This window comes from Podarcis filfolensis (assembly GCF_964270895.1).
Source record: "Podarcis filfolensis genome assembly, chromosome: 2".
In the NCBI taxonomy this organism is placed as follows: Eukaryota; Metazoa; Chordata; class Lepidosauria; order Squamata; family Lacertidae; genus Podarcis; species Podarcis filfolensis.
This window is the reverse complement of record NC_139605.1, coordinates 49,699,522-49,721,395: the sequence shown is the minus strand read 5'-3', so window position 1 is coordinate 49,721,395 and position 21,874 is coordinate 49,699,522. Positions and strand designations below refer to the sequence as shown.

The following is a 21,874-nucleotide window of genomic DNA, read 5'->3' as shown; positions in this document are numbered from 1 at the left end:
TCCTGTGCCCCTTACTCGGGAGTACTCCCACTGAACCCAGGGTGCCTTTAATATCGCTAGGAGCTAGCTGCCACCTTGCTCCCTTGCGCTCTCGGGCCCACCATTAGCGCTCGACTTCTTCAGCGAGAGCAAAAAACCCATCTCCTCCCGCCTATTCCTCATCTGTTCCGCAAGCCACGCCCTCTAGCGCAGCGAGCCAATGGGATCCGGCTATTCCCCTTAGCGCGTCAGGAGCAGGCGGAGCGAATTTTCCTCTTCCGTCGTCTCTTGCCCACAAGGGGTAAGTCTGCCGCCTCGCACAGGTCTGCTCTTTAGGCTCCAAGGTGAGGGCCTGCCGCGCCTGCGGCAGAGTCTTCAGGGCGGCTCAGTGATTGGGTGAATTCGAAAACGCAGAGTGGGGGTATTTGCCGTTATGACCGTTGAACCTGCGAGGGGTGGGGTGGTGGGGGTGGAGGAGCTGCTGCAATAAGCGCTCCAAACTCGGGCCCACAAGAGACTGGAAGGTGTCAATGGAGTGGCGAATAAAAGACGCGGGTGGTGGTGGTGGAACATAGGGCTAAGAGGTGAATAAAATGATGCATCTTGCGGAGAAAGTCACCCGCCCGTTCTCATAGTGCGGAAACTAAGGGTCACCTAAGGAAGCTTAATAGTTAAGCTGTGGAGTCTTGTACTGCAAGATGAAACAGTGGGCGGCTTGGACAGGGTCCGCCCAAGACATTTTGCCGCCTGAGGCAAACCACTAATTGGCGGCCCCCTTCCTCCCCGCCAGGGAAGAAGGAGTGGGTGAAGAGCTACATTAGGAACGGTGCGGGCATAAAGATAACAAGGGAGTCTGCTGCCCCTATGGATCTTTCCACCTGAGGCAGTCGCCTCGCCTTGTCTCATGCATGGGCTGGTCCTGGGTTTAGACAAAATTCATGGAGGGAAAGGCTGCTAGTCACGATGGTTATTGGAAATTGATAGCCTCTGAATACTAGTTACTGGGAATTTCAAAAGGAGGAAATGCTGCTGTGTTTATGCCCAGCTTCCATCCTGTCCTGGATGAAGGACTAGATGGGCTAACAGACTAACTGAAAACAAGACTAAAACGAGTCATGACTAAGGTATTAATTTACCCCTTTTTTCCTCCAGGAACAGGGCCACCTGATAAACAAGCATCTAGTTGCATGTTTGTTGAGAATAGGTAGCTATTTGTCTTAAATGCAAAGAGAAAGCAGCTGTAAATAGTAGGCTGAAGTAGTGATTAAGTTTCATGAAGGGTCTACTGGGCCTATTGACTGATACACACTATAAAATTCTGCAGGTACCTCAAATATACAATCTGTATAAAACAGGGATCGGTAGCCTGCTCCAACAGCCAATAGGGGCAGTGACTTACAAGGGGCAGGTACAAGAAAATAGGTAATGTTCCAAATATACTTAGGGACACCTGGAGAAAATGGCAAATGTAAAATATAGGACTGAAAGTTTTAATCAGATTTAATTAATAGCCCTCCTGATCCTATGCATGTTTACTCTGAAATAAGTCCCATTGAAAGTAAAACTTGCAGTGGTTTTCCATATTTTTTCCACTGAGCTCCCTATGAATAAGAATGAATACTGTACTTATTCTTAAGTATGTTAAATATGTATACTACTATACTATACTACTATGCAAAACTTTTTACATGTTAGCAAAGCGATAAACAAGAAAACTGGCATTTATTTACCAGTCAGAGTACTGGGTGATTTTTTTTCATTATTCAGTAAAACAAATGGAGCTAAATATTCACACAGAAGCTCTGTTAACTTTAATGAACTTTTGCAAGTTTCATGTCAAAGCTTGGCTCTTGTTTTTACTTCTCAGTATTTCTCTTTTCCTTGTGTGTGGTTAGATGCTGAAGATTCTGTTTATACACTGAATGCTGCAGAAATGGTTTGATATTGCAGTGGAGTCTTTATTTCTCACTTGTTGACGTGAACCTGACTAGGTTGCATCCCAGACATAGAAACACAAATAGAAAGTTGCAAGGTCAGTGTGCTAAATTTATTCTGTTAATTATTGTTAGGGGTCCTTGCATTTCAAACTGTAAAATATACCTGACAGGTAGTGCTAAATAAATGTTAACAGAAGCATAATTATGTTCTACTCTTGGGAAAGTGGTTTCCAGGGTTTTTTGGTGAGTAATTCAGGAGAACCCTCATATTAGTGCATAGGGGAGGAGAGGGGGGATCATTTCATCTGGAAGCTGAAAACCTTGTGTGGATTAAAATACTGTCATAGTGCTATATATGAGTCATTCTATAAATGAATGTGAAAATGATAGAATGCATATAAATTCAAGAATATATTCATATGCACACTGTCCTAGGAATAACTGCCAATTAAGTGGAATTTACTAATGAGAAAGCATGCATAGATCAGTCTGCATAGCTCTTTATCATTTGAGTTTTGAATGTTTATTGCACAGGGTCAAGTTGTGTGTACTGTACAAGAAAGATATGAAACCCAGCTGGTTTCATTAGCTACTCTCCATATAGGTTTATTAATCAATCTTATCAATTTTTTACATTTTCTAGGATCAACCACTCCCTTGCAAGGATTATAAGTTCCTATGTAAAATGCTTGTCAAACATAAAATAAAACTACTCTTGAACATGGTACCTGGAAAGCAACGCTTTGGAGTATATAGATTTCTCCCTTTCTTTTTTATCCTTGGAGGTGCTATGGAATGGTTTATGATCAGAGTCCGAATTGGGAAAGAGACTTTTTGTAAGTATTTTCATAAAGTTATCTAGTATTTTTCTCTTAGCAGATATATCTACAGTCATTGTTAAAAGCCTAGACTTAACAGATATTTCCTAGTTTGTGTAACCCATTACTACCTCTAAAATAAGTCCATAATTGCTTGAATAATCATACCTGAAGATTTGCTTTGCTTTATGTTCAGTTTTTATTAAATGGAGAAATAGCCCAATATGATCTCAAATAGGTAACCACAATATGGGTAACTTAAGACTTTATGGCTAATGGTATCAAAGGTCTCAGAACTCTTTAATGGGATGCAGTTGCCCCAGATGGTTGACAGTGGGAATCACTGCTCATATCAAAGATAATTTTGGCATGCTAAGGCAGCTATCTTCAACCTTTTCAGATCCAGGACCCATTTTTAACCCAAACATGTATTTGTGGTAAAAGATTAAGAAATGGGTCCCCATACTTCCATGGTGATAGTGCTCCTGTTGTGACCCACCTTGGATCAGGCTTGGACCAGTTGAAGAACTGTGCTCTGAGGCATCCATAGCCAGTTTTATTTTTCTGCCTCAGTTGTCACTTCACTCCCTGCCTCATATTGTTTGTTCAGGGCAGTCTTTCTTTCATTTTTTTCTCTGTTCTTGGTGTGTGGCTATTTGTGGGGCCCTTGTTGTCCCTTCTGTGCTGCTGGCAATTGTTTTTCTCTGACTTTTTCCGTGCTTTGCCACCCTGAAGTTCTCCGTCTCCTTCCTTCTCTCCCACCCCCAAAGCCACCTGCCCTTCCCTCCCCTCCCCTCAGCCATCTTTGCCTGCCTTTCTCTCAATCTACCTTCCTCTATAGTCTGATGAAGAAGTTAAAAATCAATTAAGAGAGGACCCTCTTGTTTATTACACACCTATTTCCCTGCCCTGAATACGATTTGGTCTACAGTCTCTTTAAGCAGTCCATTGATACTTAACCTGTGATACATCCTTTTTTGTGCATGTAAGACGACATCAGGGCCTCATTCTTGTTGGCTATGGGGTCCGCCTCTCTCAAACTACTTGTTATTTAATTTTTGTTCCATATCTTCACACTTCTCAGTTCTTTTGGCAGGGAGTGTTATGTCTTATACTTTTCTGTCACTGTTCTGCCTTTGGCTTATTCCACTTTGCTAGGCTTGTAATAATTAAACTGGCAATGGATGCCTTAGAGTGCCAGAAGACTTTGATTTGAACATCAATTTCTTCTGTCAACCATTGGCTGTCATCTTACATGCATGAAAAGCAACCCTTCACGGGTAAATACCAGCAGTATCATCTCATGAAATAGGTAGCAGACTTAAGTCAGCAGTAGCCTGGCTAGTTTCTCCCATGAGGCTATTTTGGTTAAACCATATTCACCTGTTTTATGATGCCTGGTTATATAATTTCTGGTATTCTGAATTGGAACATGGCTGGATCTGTTATCTTTGATCTAACCTTGGAGATGAGGGATCTCTTCTCTGTAGTCTTTGAAGGTTAGTGCTAAGATCAGATAAGCCTCTGCCTGCTCTTTGACAGTAAACTGCCAGAGCAGGCAGACGTTCTGATCACAGTGCTGTGGAATTACAGCACAAGATCAGAGATAAATAAGACTCTACTGTCTTTTACCATCAAAGAACAAGCAGAGGCTCGTCTCCTCTCTTGGTTCTCTTGTCCTACTGCACTAGGAGATGTGCCTCTACTTGCTGCTTGGTAGTGAAAGGCAGTGGGAGAGGCTTATCTCCAATCTTAGTGCTGTGGGACAAAAAATATTAAGATCAGAGATAAGCCTAACACTTCTGCCACAGCTTAAACTTTGATTCACCACATATATATCAGGTGATTGATAAGTGGATGGTCCCACTCGCCTATTAAATAGGGTCTACTGGTGGGTCAGTTCTAGATCCAGTGCTTTGGTGAGATCACATTCCCCATCCTTGTTCTAACGAGCTTTGCTTCTATAAATCACTCGTTGCCATGGTATATTCTTCAAAATATGATATTTGGTGCTGTGATCTGGTTTGGCATGAATCAGCCCAATCAGTTGATTGTTTACATTGCGGGGGGCGGGGGGGGGATAGCTGTCTAATGAAGTGACGTAATAAATGTAAGATGCATTTAAAGGATGTTTCCACCACAGTATTTTGAGAAATAAATATTTTACAGATGACGTTTACCGTAGAAAAAGGTCTGAGAGACAGCATGAACAAAATTTGGAAGGAAGATGACTTTGACGCTGAATAATTTAGATGAAGTGAAATCTGAACTTCTAAATCCTACTTGCCTTTCACATCTAAATTAAGAAAATTACAAGTGTTCAGACTGAACGATGACTGTTTCGAGTCCCATGAAGTTTTTGCTACCCAGGTTGCTGGAAAAAGATGCTGTAGTTGTCTTATTGTAGTCACAGCTACCCAGGAACTGAACAGTAAAGACCGGTTACAATACTTATATTTATTTCAGAAGCTGTAATTAATTATACATCTAAAACATTTCATCATTGGTTTATTGATTAATCACCTGTTTTTATAAACTCTTCCACAAATACAACTTGTAGTACTGCTTCTCCTTTCATTTTAGGGAACCTGTTTGGCATGACACTGGGCTGGTTCAGATGTAGCAAGCAATCATGAGCCTTGTCCATGCGTGGCCGCAAAGAATTCTGGAAGCTTTGCTCTGGAAAGCTTTAGTACATTTCCCCCTTTTCAGCTTGTTCCAGTCGCTCTAAACAGCTGCTGAATCAAGGGAAGCAGTGAGTGGTTCATCTATTATTAGCCTTTGCAGGGTTGGCTAATGTTTCTTGAGCCAACGACCACATTGATCCAGGGTCAGTCTTCAGAGGGCTGCATGTCATGGCCAAGTATAGAAGTGGCTTTATTATTTAAATAATAAAATGTGTGTGTGTGTGTGTCAGTGTCATGCACCCCCCATCCCCAGTCTCTTGGAACTGGACGCAGCCTGAACATTAGCCACACCTGCTTTAAGGGTTTGAAATTGTATAGTCTTTGGTATTTAGGACAAATTACTTTTGGGGGTAATTTAACCTAAGTTAACCACAATATGCCCCAAGAAATAGACCTCAAGCCTGTATAAACTTACGCGTTACTCACATCAAAGTCCTAATGCATGAATACACGGGTGCATATAATTCAGCTTCAGAGGAATTACACTCCTCAAAATGGGGAGAACACTGAAAAATGTTCCTGTTGCTTATATAGCTCTATGATACCAGGTGTGCTCTATCCTATAATTTGTAAAAATAATGTTTTGAGATGTAGAGTGCACTTTGCTGGTATTGATTATGGTACAAGTAGATTGATGAAATTAAGGACATTTAACATTCCTTCTATAGGTCACATACTATATAAGCCGTACATGTACGTAGGAATTAAGCGTTAAGTGAATTCAACAGTGATTTTCCAGAGAGGCAAAATGTGTGACCACCATCATACACCTGAGATCCAGTGGATCTGTGTATTGATTTGATACAGTTCTATATTAGGACAGTTCAGATTGTTTCATATTATCCTAGGATTGCTTTTTGGGGGAACTGACAGTATGTATAGCTTGCTTATCCCTGTGGTTTCTTTATACGACACGTCTAGATTTCCAGGAAAACTAAGAATAAGACATCAAACCTGGCTAATCCAAACTGCAAGCTATTTTTATTCAAATTAAAAAGCCTCAGACAAACTGATAGTACATGCACATTGACTAGTTATCACTTTACTCAATGGAGTATACAACCAGGAGTAAAAAATGAGGCATGGATTAACCAGGTCCAAAAAGCATATATGCTGAAAAGTATATTATAAAACATCAACTTGAATTATTACATAAACACATTTGCTCTAAGGGAAGAGTGGGGAATAGGGAATAGGAGATGAACTGCTGATCACTTCCAAACTGGTTCACTGAAACATGTTTTCCACTCAAGCCAACCATTTCCCATACTCTTATTTGAATATTCAATGTCCTTTTATTCTAATACAGTGCATGGCTGTAGAAAAAAAACAAATAATGGGTTCAAATGGTAAAGACATGGTTTGCTCTCCTTCTCAACAATTTATAGTTAGAAAAATTTAGTTAGCTGGTTGTGCAATACTGGATTGTAGCCATCAAACTTTAATCCTACATGTTACTGAAATGCCCCCAGTAAAGAGAGACATGATTTTGGAATAAATTAAATTTAAAATAATTAGGGCCAGCCTAATGGTCTAGGAGGAGTGCTCTGCACTGCCATAGAAAAGGCAAAGGCCTCATTTACAGTTCTAATTGTTTACTCCTGGGTTATTAGAAATAGTGAAGCTGCCCTCTTAAATGTATGGGAAAGACAATGCTGCATATTATTCAACACTGATCCTCCTGAATTATACAGCATTCAAAGGGTGTCTCATCCTGTTTATTTTTTAAATAAATAAAAATAAATAAATTCCAGGTTCTTTGGTGTAGTTTTTGCAATACCTAAAACAAAAAGTGATTGTATTAGTAAAAGTCTATGGTGTTTCCAAGTACTAAAGATCTAGGACTTGCTGCCTCCTTTTGACATTGAAACTGAAATGTGAGAGGTAATTTCAAACACACTGGCCACGATCCAGAAGAGCACCCATGCACTCGCCTCAGTAGCTCCCAGTGCTGAGCTGATTTGGCATTGGCAGCTAAGTCACCCAAGGAAAACTCCTGGGTGCATGCAGAGATCTGTGAGGTTTTTAAAAATTGCAAAGGCCATATACTAAGATGTGTGCCACATATGATATAATGATAAGGATACAAAAATCTCTGTAATATTATTGTATTTTGCATTAGTATCTCATCTGAAGAACCAAAACTTTAATAGTATATTTTTCACAGGCTACTTGCTGTCATCTTCATAATGCATTGTATCACTGAAACAGATCCAGAAACATCAACTAAATATACATTTTTCTGGATGTGTGTTAAAATAGGTAATGGAATGTAATTTTCATTGAGTGAACTAAAGTTGGTCCAATAAGACAGTTACTTATCCTGGTGAACCACTCATTCTCTGAAGCCAACATGGCAACAATTCTTTGTTAAAATCAACCTCGTAATTAAACATGACTTCTAACGTGCCTCCTAACTGATACTTGTGCAAGCTTTGTCAGGTGGTGGCCTCCTGAATTATTTCTTTGAATCCATTCTTGATAAGCATTCCATTACTTGTCAACATTCAAAGCTGTTTTTTCTAAACTTATAAATCTAACTTTAAAGGTGAAGAGGGAGATCTAATTGTGGCAGCCCATCTTTGCAACAGGGCTCCATCCTTCCCCTACAGTCCCCCAACCCTATGGAGCATATTTTGGGGATGCACATGAAGGAGGTTGTCCTCTTTGTACAAGTGGATGCTCCCTTGTTCTATGATGGATGTCATCCAAACAAGGAAGGCTGTTGAACTAGAAAATCCTAGTGTCGGGGCTATACTATTACACATGATGTTTATCAGAGTTTATGTGCCAACTTCTCTGAAAAATGACTAGTAGCGGGGACAGGGTTCTACCCTTGATTTGAGGGGCCCATGCCTACAATTTGCACTGGAGAAAAAGCTCTTGAATTCACTACGCCTGCCCCCGCACCCTGTTTTATGGAAGAAAAAGTGTGCAGTGAAAAGCAGGCTATGCAATTAATGCCATTGGTAGTCTGGCCCTCAGACAACAAAACAGAACTACACAACTAACAACTCCCAACTGGTTTCACCTAGGACTTTTTACATGCCTTAAGGAGCTCTCTGCTTTGTAACTGCTGTTACTAGTAAAGACAAATGCTGTATTGTCCTATAACTGGGGGAACAAAAATTAGATTAACTTTCTAAATAAATTTATGCAGGCTCAGGACACAAATTCCTACATATGATGATCTGCTGTGTTGGGCTTATAAGCAGTGCTGTACAGCTAGGACTATGCATATAAAAATTATCAACAGTAGGACTGATGTTTCATCAGATAAAAGTGTCAAAATACCAAGTCCTGAATAGAGCACTTATTTTAAGCTGTTAAAATACATATGCTCATTTTGCATGCTCTGTTACTTACCTTCCAATATCAGTTATAAACTGCATTAAATTTGCAGTGGGAACCTTAAACTACAAGAAACAAAACACCCAATTCTGATTTCGAAGTGAAGGTCTTGGAAACTAAAGCTTTGCACCTTTAAAAATACACATGTATAAATGTTCTGATCTGAGAATTCAAAGATATTATGCATCCTTCATATTAGGACAGCAAAGTAGAAATCCCTCCCCCTTTATACTTAAGCTTACTCAAGTATTTCCCCAAGGAGGTGGTGCTGGTGGTGATGAGCACAGGTCTCATCCTGGAGAAATAAATTAGGTAGCACACACTCATCAGGCCAATGTCTACTGGCATCACATGCAGGCCTTCATGTCTGCAGATCTCTTAAAGCAGACTCATCAATACAAGCCCCACTTTGAACTTATATGTGCCAACAAAAGGTGGTCCAATCAAAAGATACAGTCTTGCTTATTTCCTTTTATCAAGTTCTGGGAACAAATAAAAAAGGCCTTACATTTACCAAGTTGATTCCATCTTCTCCCTACCCTAGTAGCTTTATTTAAAGGAAGGCTTTACGTTCTTGTGATGTATCTGCCAAAAGTCACTACCACACAAGCACATGGATGCTCATGCTGCCAAAATGCAAACTGGGATTAACTTCACATTTCTCTTCGCTACACACTCTTGCTGCTTAAAAAAAAAAAAGAAGGCGGCATGAGAACCTCTGTGTAAGGCCAAATGATGTAACCTTATTTTGCATTTATAACAAAAGTGTGAGATCATCTTCCAAGTTAAAGAACCATATGCACAAGTCTGTATATTTTTTAAAAAAGTCAACATAATATAACAAAAAGTGAAATATGCTTATTAAAAGTGTCCTTATATAAAAAAACAATCTTGCAATGTACAGTAAGATGCAATAAAACCAGTTTGCCCTCCCCCACCAATAACTAAAACAGCTATTGTTCCACAAAAATTTTATATGTTGGTATCGAAAGAGGATTAAACATTTTCTATGTTGTATGCTTGACGGATATTAAGAGTATCTCTCAGCATCAAGTCTCGAAGGCGCCATAAGGCATCTGCCATTGTTGTGTGGGCCCCTTTGCTTTTCAACCAGTGTGTAGGAAGACGGCTCTCTTGTTCTTTTGAGAGATGGACATCACGTCTTCGTGCTGAAGAAGGAAAAGGGCATTCAGTTACATTTCTGTACAGCTTGACAATATGAATGGAATAAAGTTCATAAGTAAAATCCACACCATGGACTTCAGCGGGAGAACGCACTCAATTATGAACACGAAATCACAGAAATCAAAAGGATTTGACAGAGCTAGCTGATAGAAACTTTTAAAAACTTTCTGCTGAAAAAAACATGCACACTTCTGATCAGTTTTTTAAATAATCACTTAACAGCCCAACTACATGAAATTTCAGATAAATCCATAAACTGAAATAAAAACTAATACAGTGGACCCTCTAGTTATGTCCCGCTCTGGATATGTATCTTTCGGGTTACGAACAAGGCAGACCCATAAGTGTATACTTCTGGGTTTCGCCACACAGGCGTGCACAGAAGCGCTCAATCGCACTGCATGCATGTGCAGAAGCAGTGCCTTTGCCTACGGACTTTTCGGCTTGCGGACGGACCCCTGGAACGAATTTAATTCGTATCTGGAGGGTCCACTGTATTCAAATATTCATACAAAGGGTTAAAAGCAATGGGTGGAATTCAACATTGCACTGAATTCAACACCGCCCCCCTTGCAATATTCTGGGATTCTCCTGCCCCACTGTAAGTTAATTTCGGGGAGCGTGTGGTAAGAGGAGAGTGGGGAGAAGCTCCATTTTATAAGCGGAAGCCCTTGTGCAGGGTAATAGTGAACCTCCTTAGTGATTTCAACAGATTGCTAAAAGGCACTGTGAATAACTTATCTGCATTAGTGACTACCAACAGGGGTGAAGGAGCTGTCTTCCCCCTCCCTGTGGACTTACTATACAGCATTTGCTGAAACAGGCTTACAATAGACGCTCCACAATTATAGAACTCCCATCTCATGGAGGAGTGCAGATTTCTGAACGCATAAAACATTCTCATTTCAGCTGTTTTAAAAGCCGGAGAAAGGAGAGTTGGTGATATCAGTCAACATGACCAATGGTTGGGAATGATGGATGAAGGGCTTTATACACAGATATGCTACTTCCACTTTAAGGCATGGGGAGGCACAAGCACAGGTTGGGGCTGCACAGCACACCAGCAAAGACAATCCAGCACCCCCAATCTTATATCCACTTTGTCCCTCCTCCCAGTAAATGGCAGCTACAGCTCCGCCACACTGGGCAAGCCACTCATACAGTATAGTACTGTACAGTAATGGTAGAATTAAAAGGCCAGCCTCAAAAAAAAATTTTTTCTAGGGTCTCTGTGTTTACTGCAAGTAGACTTACCTGAAAGGGTATGGTCCCACTTGCTAATACTACTCGAATCAGCACTTAGACCCTCAATGTATTTCAGATAAGCCTCAGAATGAAGAAGTCTTTGCGTCTTTGGTGGAGGGGAGACAAACATAGGAGTTGTTGGCTGCTGCATAACTTGCTGGGCTGCTGGATTTTGTCCAGGATAGGGAGGTGGGGCCTGCTGACCTGGTGGACCAAGGATACCCATCTGGAATAGTAAAGAACAATATCTTAAAAGGTCAAACATAGCCTGACGACTGTAGTATCTCATTGAACCAAAGATAAGTGGCGAACACTGTGTTTCTATAGATGGTTCCGTGAAAGGAAAGGGTATAACAGCAAAAGCATCTGAAACATCCTTAAGGGAATAACGATTACCCTCAGGTGTGGTGAGAAATGTGCCTGTGCCAAAAAAATAAATCTAAACAAAACCTGTTTCACGTTGTTATATCAAGACAGTCTGAAATCTCCACAAAACAAATTTCACTTCCATGCACAACACATTCATACATATCATAGTTTTAACTGTTTGGCTATCTGGAATCTTACTTATTGATTTTTGGCGAAGATTACAGGGAATGGTATTGAGAGCAAAAGGAAGAAAGCAGGGCAAGAAATCAATAGTCATGAAAGAAAACAAGGAATTGTTTGGAGCAGCTTTCCCCAATGTGGTGTCTTCCATATGCTTTGAACCAAAACTCCTATAATCCCTTAACACTGGTTGTAGTGCAAAGTATTTGGAGGGCTGGAGAAGGATGCTGTCCTCCCACCTATTCTCCCTCACCAGCACCTGTTGCCTTACTTAGCTTTTACTATCTGAGGGGATAGTTTATATCCTCTAACTCCTACATCATTAAATCACATGCCAGATGTAGTAAGGAAGCAGTATCAGAAAATAAGAGGAGCAATAAACTCACTAGGTTGTGGGAGGTCAATTTATTAAAAAACAAACCCTTTGAGAGTATGATTTATAGGATTTTCCTATGCCTATCTAAATCACTTACCTGCTGTCCAAAAGGACTTCCTGCTGAGGGGGCTCCTACCATGGAGGAAACGCTCTGACCTATAACACCTGTATTTCAAAATGTAAAAGAAAAAGAAAAAAGAGTATTACAGGTATTAAAATATGATCCCCTAAGTATTCTTATTAGAAGTAGTAACTTGTGTTGACTGACAGTTTGTGGTGTTTGGGGGGCTTCCATCCAAAATTATTTCATCTAGTAATAATCTCTTCTGTAGGCTCTGAGAATAACCTCTCAAAGACGGCTGCTACATCACAAATGAACTAGTGAAGTTGTGCAGGCATGATAGCTTATTGTGCTGGTGGCTGTTTCTTCATGTTTACAATTTATTCAGAACTAGCCTTCCTGGGGATTATAAGGATACAGTTTGGAATTTTGATCAGATATGCAGTCATTTCTATCCGACAATGACAGGCTTTCCTTGTTGAATAAATGGGTCTACTTTGTTGGGGTTTTAGTATTGCTTTTAAATGTATCTCGTTTTGTGCTTTTAACTATTTTTAAAAATCTTTTACGTGCAAATAGCCTTGAGATGGTTGCTTAGAAGGCGATTAATACATCCATGATAATCATAGTAACACTGTTTCTGCAGCTAAGGAGACAAAGTGTTTTTAAAATAGAGAAACCTGGCAATGATAGTGAACATCCACGAGCAATTTATGGCTGTTCAAAGTTCAACAGCACGACAAGCCATAAAGAAACTATGGCACACATCTATATTCCAAAGCTATAGTTTATTTCTCACTGCAAATCCTCAAATTCTTGATTGCTGGATGTTAAGTGTATACCCTAGCAGGCTTGAAGAAAAAAAGGGATCGTAAAGGCAATTATTCATGTTCACAGATTTTAGGGGAACACTACTGTGAAATACATACTTAGAAATAAAGCAGGCAAATCACATTAGTTTTTGCCCACAGATTAACAGCTGAGCTTATCCACTGCATGCAGAAAAGGAGTATGATATACCATGTAAAAGTGAAAGAAAAATTTGCAGCAGCAAAAAGGAGAAGGGGGCAATGAACAAGGGTTCCATAACAGCCCCTGTCTCCCTATAAATAGAAGTTTAATAATTGGAAACAAAATGTCTATTTCTCTTAGTTAATGTTTCATTCATGGTTTTGGATAAATATTGATCCACATCACAAGAGAACATTTACTTTTAAGTATTTATCAAACCTGGATGAACTGTATGTTAAAGAACAAGCCTGTACCCACATTTCAACCTCTCCAGACACTAATATTCCCCTTGGCTGAAGCTTCAGTTTGCTTTGTTTAAAAATCAGGCTACAGGGTTTCATTTTTTTAAAAATGATTTGCTGTTAAATGAAGTTGTTTGAAATCAGGATGTGTCTATTTGAACTAATGGTGCACAAAGAAATAAAAAACTAACAGTATACTGGTTTAAGATCCATGTCTGGTAGTGAAATTGTCCGGTTCAACAAACAACATCACCTTCAACAGTTTCAGAAGGACTAGGGATTATGTGTCTTCAATACTCTATGTAACCGTTCAAGCCAGATCTATTTGACACTTTTTAAAAAAAACTCATGCTAAAAATACAAGGGTATTTCCATGGTCAACTCCTTTGCTGCTGGATCAGTCACATTTGTTGCTCTGCCAACATGTATCATACATGCCCAGATGTTTGGCAAATATACTTTGTATATTTCTCAATGCACCTTGCACATCTAGAGAGCTAGACATACCTGGAGCATTCGACAGGAGTCAAGCAGTTAAGCTACAAATGCACAAGCTGCAAACATTTCCCACGGCAACTGGTTAAATGGGGTGAGAACAGAGAGGCGAGATAATGAGTGAATGAGGTCATTCTTACCCGGTGGTGGGATGCCTGGCATGCCTGGTGGAAGTTGGTGGGGTGGAGGCACCCCAGGGTGAAGTGGCGGCATGCTGCCCATGTTAATAATGCCATCAACTGGGCCCTGTAAAGTTGGCAGCCCTGGTGGATAGCCACCTAGCATGCCTTGGAGGACACAACAAATTTCAAACATGCATCAATGACATGCAAAATGATCAAAATAATAATTACATGCACTACCCACATATATGCACCTTCGGTACTGCCATACAACACTACAATTAGTACCTTGCAAAAATGAACATTGTTACAGTGCCAGATACCGTATTCGGAACAGATTAGTATCTAGCCTTTTGGCATTTTCTTCAGGAGGAAACCAACTGAGCATTTAGAATCATTAAGTGGTTATTATTACAAGCAAATGCAAAATGTTTTGTCAGTCATACGAAAGTATATATCACATTGCGACATGCACATTCAAAAATTCATGGGACAGCAATGTAGCTTAACAGAAGATGTATGTATACCAGGCATTCAGGTTGTTTATGGCTTTTTCACTTACACAGGATGTTAACCACTTACACATATGGGAAATTAATTTAACAATACTGCATAGATTGAGCTGCTTCCCATCTCTCACCTTCATTAAGGCCAAAAGACTACTAAAACAGAAGGTATATTAGAGAGAGAGAGACCTTATCTTTCATGTGCCATGACAGAAAAAACTTCATGGACGTTTTCATCAGGGAATATTCACTGCACAATCATCTTAAGTGCTCACATAGCTTATATATTGCTGCAAGTTACACTACTGGTAACTATAAAAAGCAATGTATTGCACAGTACAATTCTTCACCTTCAAGGCATGTTAATTTTAGCATACTATAGCAATGTAAACAAGGAATCATGTATTGTACTGAACAGAAGGCAAGAAAGTAAGGATTGCTGTGTTCGGGTGCCTTTAGAATAATCAAGGAGAGTTAACGGGGGGGGGGTATATGTAGGGTCTTCAACATAGAAAATTGGGAAAGGGAAGAGATAGGAGGTAGAATAAGAGGTAATATGAGAGATAAATGTTGGTGGGTGGTTAATGAGGGAAATGTGGGGGTTGTCTTTGACTGGAAAAAATGGGGATTGTTGGGCGAGGGGGACAATGAAGGTGACTGAAAGAAGTATTCTGAGATATTATGGAGAGAGAAGAAAATAAGGATTGATGGAGAAGAGTTCCAAGAGATATAGGTCAGTGCCATGTGTGGGTGGGTTGGTGGGTTTTGGGGGAGAATAATGGAAAATCACTGAAGGTATTCTGAGAAAAATATGGCAGTTATGTCTGTGAGTTGCTTTGGGGGCTCTATATGAGGTCAAAGGTGGTGAAGAAATACTTTTTCAAGCATCACTTGATTATTTGCAAGGCTGGAACCAATATTGTGGATAATTTCAGGTAATGATTTATACATATTCAGACCTACCTACTGAAGGAAAGTTAAGTTTGGAAGTAATAGCTCTAATTTTATGCCTGTGTAACCTCACTTAAGAAAATTTAACATAAAACTAGTAAAACGAACAAGAATAATATCAACCCAAGTGGAGATATGTCACAAATACAGGTTTATGCTGTAAAAGCTACAGATCTAGGAATGCTGCTGCCCTGTTATAGGAAAGAATGGGCATCTCCTTGAATCAACACCAGAGAGACAGATTTTCTTCTACAATGGTGCTGGCAATCCACCCGACAGCAAAGCGGAGGTCTGGCTTCTCAGTGAACCATTAAAAAATACATATTGCTTTCTAAAAACTTTGAAATGGCTTAATATTCAATCTCTACACAACGTATGCAACAAAAACTGAACTGAAAAGGAATTTATTTATTTTTTTACAAATGGAGCTGAGATAAAATGCAACATTTTTGGACTAGATTCTCAGCAGCCGTGACGAATCAAATTCACAGCAACAAATTAAAAACTAAGAACCAAGCTGTGTGAAATTTATTTATTTAGAAACATTCTACTGTAAATTGAGATTCCGTGTTGAGCGATCAGGTGAAAACAACACTGGCTGCCATTCAATTACAATGATACTAGTAGCTATATTTAGCATTTATATCACACACTTCAAGTGTTCAAAGCATGTTGCAAACATTGTGCCAGTAATGTTTATAGCAGCCAAGTAAGTAGGATAGTATATGCAGGATGGGGCTGTGAGCAGAGGATGAGATGGAGTGGCCTCCTTCTCCCATCCTTCCATGGTTGATGGGAGATTTCAAATGAGGACTTTGGCTCACAGCCCACTCCTAGACAAAATGCTGCTCCAGCTCTTTCTTCAACTGATAAACTTCACTCAAGAAAACAAGAGGTGCAGTGAAACATGTTTAGCAAACTATTCATCATATCATGTAAATCAGTGGGACAACTTTCTATTAAAGACGAATAGTTCCCTGCCACTTATTCTCCTTTCCTTTGCAGTCTCCTTACCATTTCCCAGCCTGTTTCAGGGGGTCCTTCAATCCTCTGGAACAGGTTTTTGGGGAGTGCAAGGGAAAGTGGAACCAAAATCTTAAAGATCTGTTTCATGAGCAGAATGCCACTCTCAAACCTCTGAGTGCGTCCCAAAGCTGCTCCCCCTTTTTGCTGTACTTACATTACATTACCCTGCAGAAATGTGGCAATTATTCCCAGAGAATTACATTAGTTGCTGATTTTTGAAGATATTCTTCAGACAAAATTAAGTGTTTCAAGAAAAGCTGTTTATAAACAGATCTGGATAAAAGTGAGGTGTAAGTTAAGATCACGTGGTGAGAAAAACTGGATATAAAATGGAATATTGGGGTTTTTAATGAGATGGTGATACTAAAAGAAAAATAAATTTAATAGATTATATGCTAGGTCCTATTAACAGACAATTCTGCCACATTAAATATTATCAGAATAAAATGCCTTGCAATTTGTTTGCATGTAATGAAATGCAGAGTGCCTCAGAAAACACGTACAGTGGTACCTCGCAAGACGAATGCCTCTTAAGACGAAAAACTCGCAAGACGAGTTTTTCGTTTTTTGAGTTGCTTCGCAAGACGAATTTCCCTATGGGCTTGCTTCGCAAGACGAAAACGTCTTGCAAGTTTGTTTCCTTTTTCTTAAAACCGTTAATACCCAGGGAATCCGTGCTTCGCAAGACGAAAAATTCGCAAGACGAAAAAACTCGCAGAACGAATTAATTTCGTCTTGCGAGGTACCACTGTATTTAGATCCTGGTGAAGTTAATGTATTTATTTTCAAATACAGATTCAGAACATATGGAGACCTAAACTAAACCAAATCTACATACACCCTAATGCAAAATATTTATTCCTGTTCTTGTATCTGTTTTGCTCAGTTACAGAACTAGATAAGCTTGGATGCTTAATACAGGTAGAACCTTGACAAATTTGAATACACAAAACTAGAGGTTACATGGTTTGAGAATCAAGTCCTATATGTAAAATTATCTAATAAAAACAGCTAGAGTTTAAGATGGAAACGAAAGCTTCCCAGCTCCTCCTCAAGGCTATGCCTTAGGAAGAGGAGGAGGGGAGACAGCATAAGCTTGACACTCATGCACAAAATACTAAACTGTGTGGTTCAGCATTATGCCTGAACAATATAATTGCTTTTGAAATATCACAGTTATGAAAGTGGATTGCAGTGTGGCATGGAAGGGCTTGCTGCTCAATTCACACAAACCCAAAATCCTGCAAAAGAAAAGAAAACCGCTTTGAGGTTTTCTACAATCAAGCGGTATATGCATTTTATGAAATAAATAAATGTTTTCCGATTCTCACTAAACACTGCTGCCAAGAACCCTAGCCAGTTCAACTGATGGATGAAATCAGTTCTCAAGTTTACCCTCACGTTAAGGCATCATATTACATTTTCTCACAGTCGGAACGTGTCTAATGTTACTGATGACGTGCCACCTGAGAAAACCATCCACTCTTTCCCAAGTGTCCAGATTCTGCAGCGTTCAGAGGAAACAAAACAGAATTAACAGTACAAACCAGGAGCAAGTTTGCTGACCAGGGAATGAGCTGGCAGAGACTTCATCGGGATAAGACGGCATGCTTAGGGTTAAGGGGTGCTACTTCTACCAGTGAGGGAAACATCTGTGTTTGTTTTGAACTTAAGGTTTTATGAGGTAAAGTTTAATAGTTTTTTTTCTTTTCTTTTTCACTACAAATAAAGTGACCCAAGAATAGCGTTCAGAGTTATGAAGCAGTTTGGTAAAGTGGATGAAGGGAAAAAAATGGTCAGAGCCCCTATTTGTTTTTTACCTGCGACAGGTGTCAACTGCGGATTGAGCATCCCCATTGGTGTTGGTGGCGGCACCACCCCCATTAGAGCCCCGACAGGAGTGCCTGCCCGGGGGGAGGAATTCTGCTGCTGTTGCTGTGCTGCTCGTTCTCTCTCCTGCTGCTCAGCAACCTTAGCTGCCCGCTCTGCAAAAGTTTTAGATTTTAGACTTTCAGTTCTGTTTCGTAACCCAGAATTTCAAAAAAAAAATTTCTCTAATCACTGAAAAAGGACTAGTCAACATTGGCAACAAGTTTAGGCTTCAGTTGTGGGTGGGTGGGGAAATACAAGCTATTTTTGAAAATGCAATACATAATTTTGTCTTGGTTTGGCTGCCAACAAAAAGACGGTTAAAGAATCTACGGTGAAAGGGCCTCAAAAGAGTCAACGAAATGTGGGCCTGGATCCCGAGAACCAAGGCTTCCTCCAGCCTGCAGTCCTCTGTGCCCCCTAAAAGCTTTTGTTGAGGGTCGGGAGACCCTCTGATCAGAACAGAATGTGATGCAGGGGGCTACAGGAGGAAGTTGCCCCCAAACAGGTGAAGGTTTTCGAGGAGGACGCAAAGGAGGGGAGGGTGGAATGGGAAAGTCTCCGTCTGCAAACTACTTTCCATTGGTGGTTCTCAGAATCCAAGCTATGCGGTTTTAGAGCTGATGACCTTTTTAAAAGTCCCACCATCAATGGTACCATCAGATAGTAGCAGCTCTGCACTAACAAATAAGCATGCCATGACAGCTTGGCATAAGATACTACGTACCACATTTGCAATTCACAGCCTGTTAGGTCTAGATTCATTCTGTACATGCCAGTGGGCCTGTTCCAGAGTAGGTGAGCTACAGAGTACAGTACATGTCAACGGATTTGCTCTGCTCCAAAACAAGTATCCAGTTAAGACTTTAATAGGGCCAGTATTCTCCCAATTTTTACCTCCATCTTTAACATAAAGCCCAGTGATTAGGAGGAGGGAAATTCTATTTTCCACCCATCTTGGTTCTTCCAAACAAGCTTCTTCAGCTACCATGAGAACAATACATTTGCTAAACGTAAGAAAATCTGTTTGGAAGGCATTTTTTCCATCTATAAAGGAATTGTTCTAAATGTACACTCAAGAGGCTTGGCAAGCATAATGGTATATCCTGAACTCCTGGGGGAAACTATCGAACAAATACAGCATCCCTTTCCAGGTTATTTCCCAGATCAAAAATGTAAATTTTGTTAGAAAACAACAAGAATGAGACAATTGCACAATTTGTCCCATCAAAAGACTAGTTTCCTAGCACAGCATTTCATATATCCCAGTTGCCCAACCGACTATTAATATTTTATGTAGACAAACAAGAAAAGCACGATTCTTTTTGCACCTTCTTTGATTTAGGAACAGAAATAATGCATCCAGACTTATATTTGGGGGACATGAAATTACAGGCATGATCAAAGAGCACAAGAGAAAATACACACAGATATGCAACTGCAGTAGACACAAATTATGTCTACTGTAGTATGTCTACTAGTAAGGACCAATCTAGATTACAAATGAAGGATATGTCATAGATTCCTGTGTGTGTGCATATGTATAAAGTTTTAAGCATACAATATATGATTTATTTCATAACACAAATTCCTTAAAAGAGATCAAAAGGCAAAGAGTTACGATATCGTCTTCTGTTTTATTTATGGAAAAGACATTTTGACTATCAAAATGAATTCTGATTATTCATAGTAAATTCAAAAAGAAAACATCACAATGAATTGGTTCTTTATATATACTCATTGGATTAATATTTATTTTATCATGTAAATTCTGGAGACTTGAATTAGGACTACGTTCAGCAAAACAGCAGCCAATCTTTCAGCAATGGTTTTATTCTAAATGGTTTGTGTCAGATGCTAGCAGACAAGAGAACAAAAACTTGTGATATTGACAGAGCAATTCAACAGTACCAAGCAGACACAGGAGCTGAGCTTTGGAATTTCACTGTCAAATCTAGCAAACCCAGCCCCCAAACCTTCAAACCTCACCTTGCAATCACTGGTACAGTGAAATGTTAAGACATGAACCTTAATTTCTCATGTCGAAAAAATTCTTGATTGTGCATATTTATTAATTGCTTTGCTTATCAGGGAAGTTTGTCATGCACAGCTTTTGACTGTTTAGCGCTTAAACATTCTGTTTTGAATTTGTAGTGGTTTAAAGCTCAAAGTTCTATTAAAATCCATTTTCATTGCTTACTGAATGGCACTTATTCAGTACATAAACCCTGTATGAGTTTATTCTAAGATGCTCATTAAAAGCACTTAAGGAAAGAAAATTCCTTCTAATTTTTAATGCAGCTTCATACCAGATACTTTCCCTTTTGTCCATAAATCTATTTAAACAAAACATACAAAACAAAATAAACAGCTTTGCTTTGCCTGCTATCTCCATCCATGCCCTCATCTACAAAGAAAGAAAAATCTGCCTTTTGACAAAAATGGCTGATAAAATGTCAGTCTGAGAACAGAAATTTGTAATCAAATTATAAAGGACCAAAGTAGAAATACTTAAGAAAACTTTAGCACGGATGTCAATACCATAGTGTAGTCCCAAGCAAAATAAAAAGGGATATAATCATAATGGATAGGAGTGAACTTCAAAACGGCATGGTTTAAAGAGAAACTCAACGTTATTGCTTTGAAAAATGTCAGAGACATTGCAGTGGCTCAAAAAATTGTATCTCAGCTTAATAAACTGAGGTATGAACAAGCTCATGGGTGCATATCAGCTCCTTTGCAGTTTGAATGAACAAACAAAGAATTATTCCATTCACTGTAGGTTAAATGGGAAACAATGGTTAATAGCTTCAAAATGAACCATGGCATTATCTTCTAGCTTGTTCTGAACCCATTAAACATAGTTTTCCAATACAAGCATGTTGTGAAACTTCAGTCAAGGAGACTTTCTGGCATGCACATTCGTGGAAAAGGACTGCGGAAACAGCCAAACAACTTGTTCATGTCTTGGCTTATTAAACTAAGATATGATTGCCTGAACGTGTCCACATTTCTATGTGTCAGTACACGTAGGAAGGAACGAGTTTGAAAAAAAGAAAATGAAATGGAACCATCTATCATTCTAGCTCCACAAAGAAATGATACAGCAAGTCCACAGTAAAGGAAAGTGAGATCCAATGACTAACAGCATTTAGTCTGAATATCAAACTTGCTTAAAAATGACTTAGTATCATCTTCAGAGCTTAATAATTATTCCTACATTTTCTTTTCTAATGCTGCAATAAATACCCGAAAAACATTCTAGCCTACGAATTTAGGACGATAAACATTTGGAAACATGCATCCTACAAAAGACATGCAGGCTTTAATGAAAACCTACCCGTGAGTACATGAAAGAGCTTGATTATTATAAGCTGACTATATTATTATGCTGCTCAGGGAGCAGAATAACAATTTGAGGTAGGGAAACAAAAGCACATCTGTTTGGATTAAGTAGGCGAAGA

The 21,874-nt window shown here is 39.4% G+C and overlaps 2 protein-coding genes across 32 annotated transcripts in view; one reads left to right on the top strand and one right to left on the bottom strand.

Annotated features, from left to right (window-relative positions):
- The first annotated feature begins 257 nt into the window (after positions 1–257).
- Positions 258–6,775, top strand: UQCC5 (ubiquinol-cytochrome c reductase complex assembly factor 5). The gene is made up of 5 exons (XM_083603603.1): positions 258–323; positions 1,875–2,011; positions 2,560–2,752; positions 4,904–5,455; positions 5,488–6,775. The coding sequence occupies exons 3-4, from the start codon at positions 2,602–2,604 to the stop codon at positions 4,963–4,965; spliced, it is 213 nt and encodes a 70-aa protein (XP_083459729.1). The 5' UTR covers positions 258–323; positions 1,875–2,011; positions 2,560–2,601; the 3' UTR covers positions 4,966–5,455; positions 5,488–6,775.
- PBRM1 (polybromo 1) overlaps positions 6,381–21,874 on the bottom strand; it is a 55,137-nt gene continuing 39,643 nt past the window's right edge. For 16 of the 31 annotated variants that reach the window (XM_083603211.1, XM_083603214.1, XM_083603208.1 and 13 more), the window contains exons 27-31: positions 18,362–18,526; positions 14,077–14,223; positions 12,225–12,292; positions 11,212–11,428; positions 6,381–9,941 (exon numbers count right to left, since the gene is read on the bottom strand). In XM_083603211.1, coding sequence (XP_083459337.1) covers positions 9,769–9,941; positions 11,212–11,428; positions 12,225–12,292; positions 14,077–14,223; positions 18,362–18,526 — 770 coding nt within the window. In that variant the 3' untranslated portion in view covers positions 6,381–9,768. The remainder of the gene's footprint in view (positions 9,942–11,211; positions 11,429–12,224; positions 12,293–14,076; positions 14,224–18,361; positions 18,527–21,874) is intronic. The other 15 variants (XM_083603227.1, XM_083603216.1, XM_083603219.1 and 12 more) reach the window with 3 other exon arrangements.

What these genes read in the sequence shown, in the direction of transcription:
- UQCC5 (XM_083603603.1), top strand. Translation starts at nt 2,602, where the DNA reads ATGCTTGTCAAACATAAAATAAAACTACTCTTGAACATGGTACCTGGA. An exon ending in AATTGGGAAAGAGACTTTTT is followed by an intron (nt 2,753 to 4,903) that starts GTAAGTATTTTC and finishes AATATTTTACAG; the next exon opens with ATGACGTTTACCGTAGAAAA.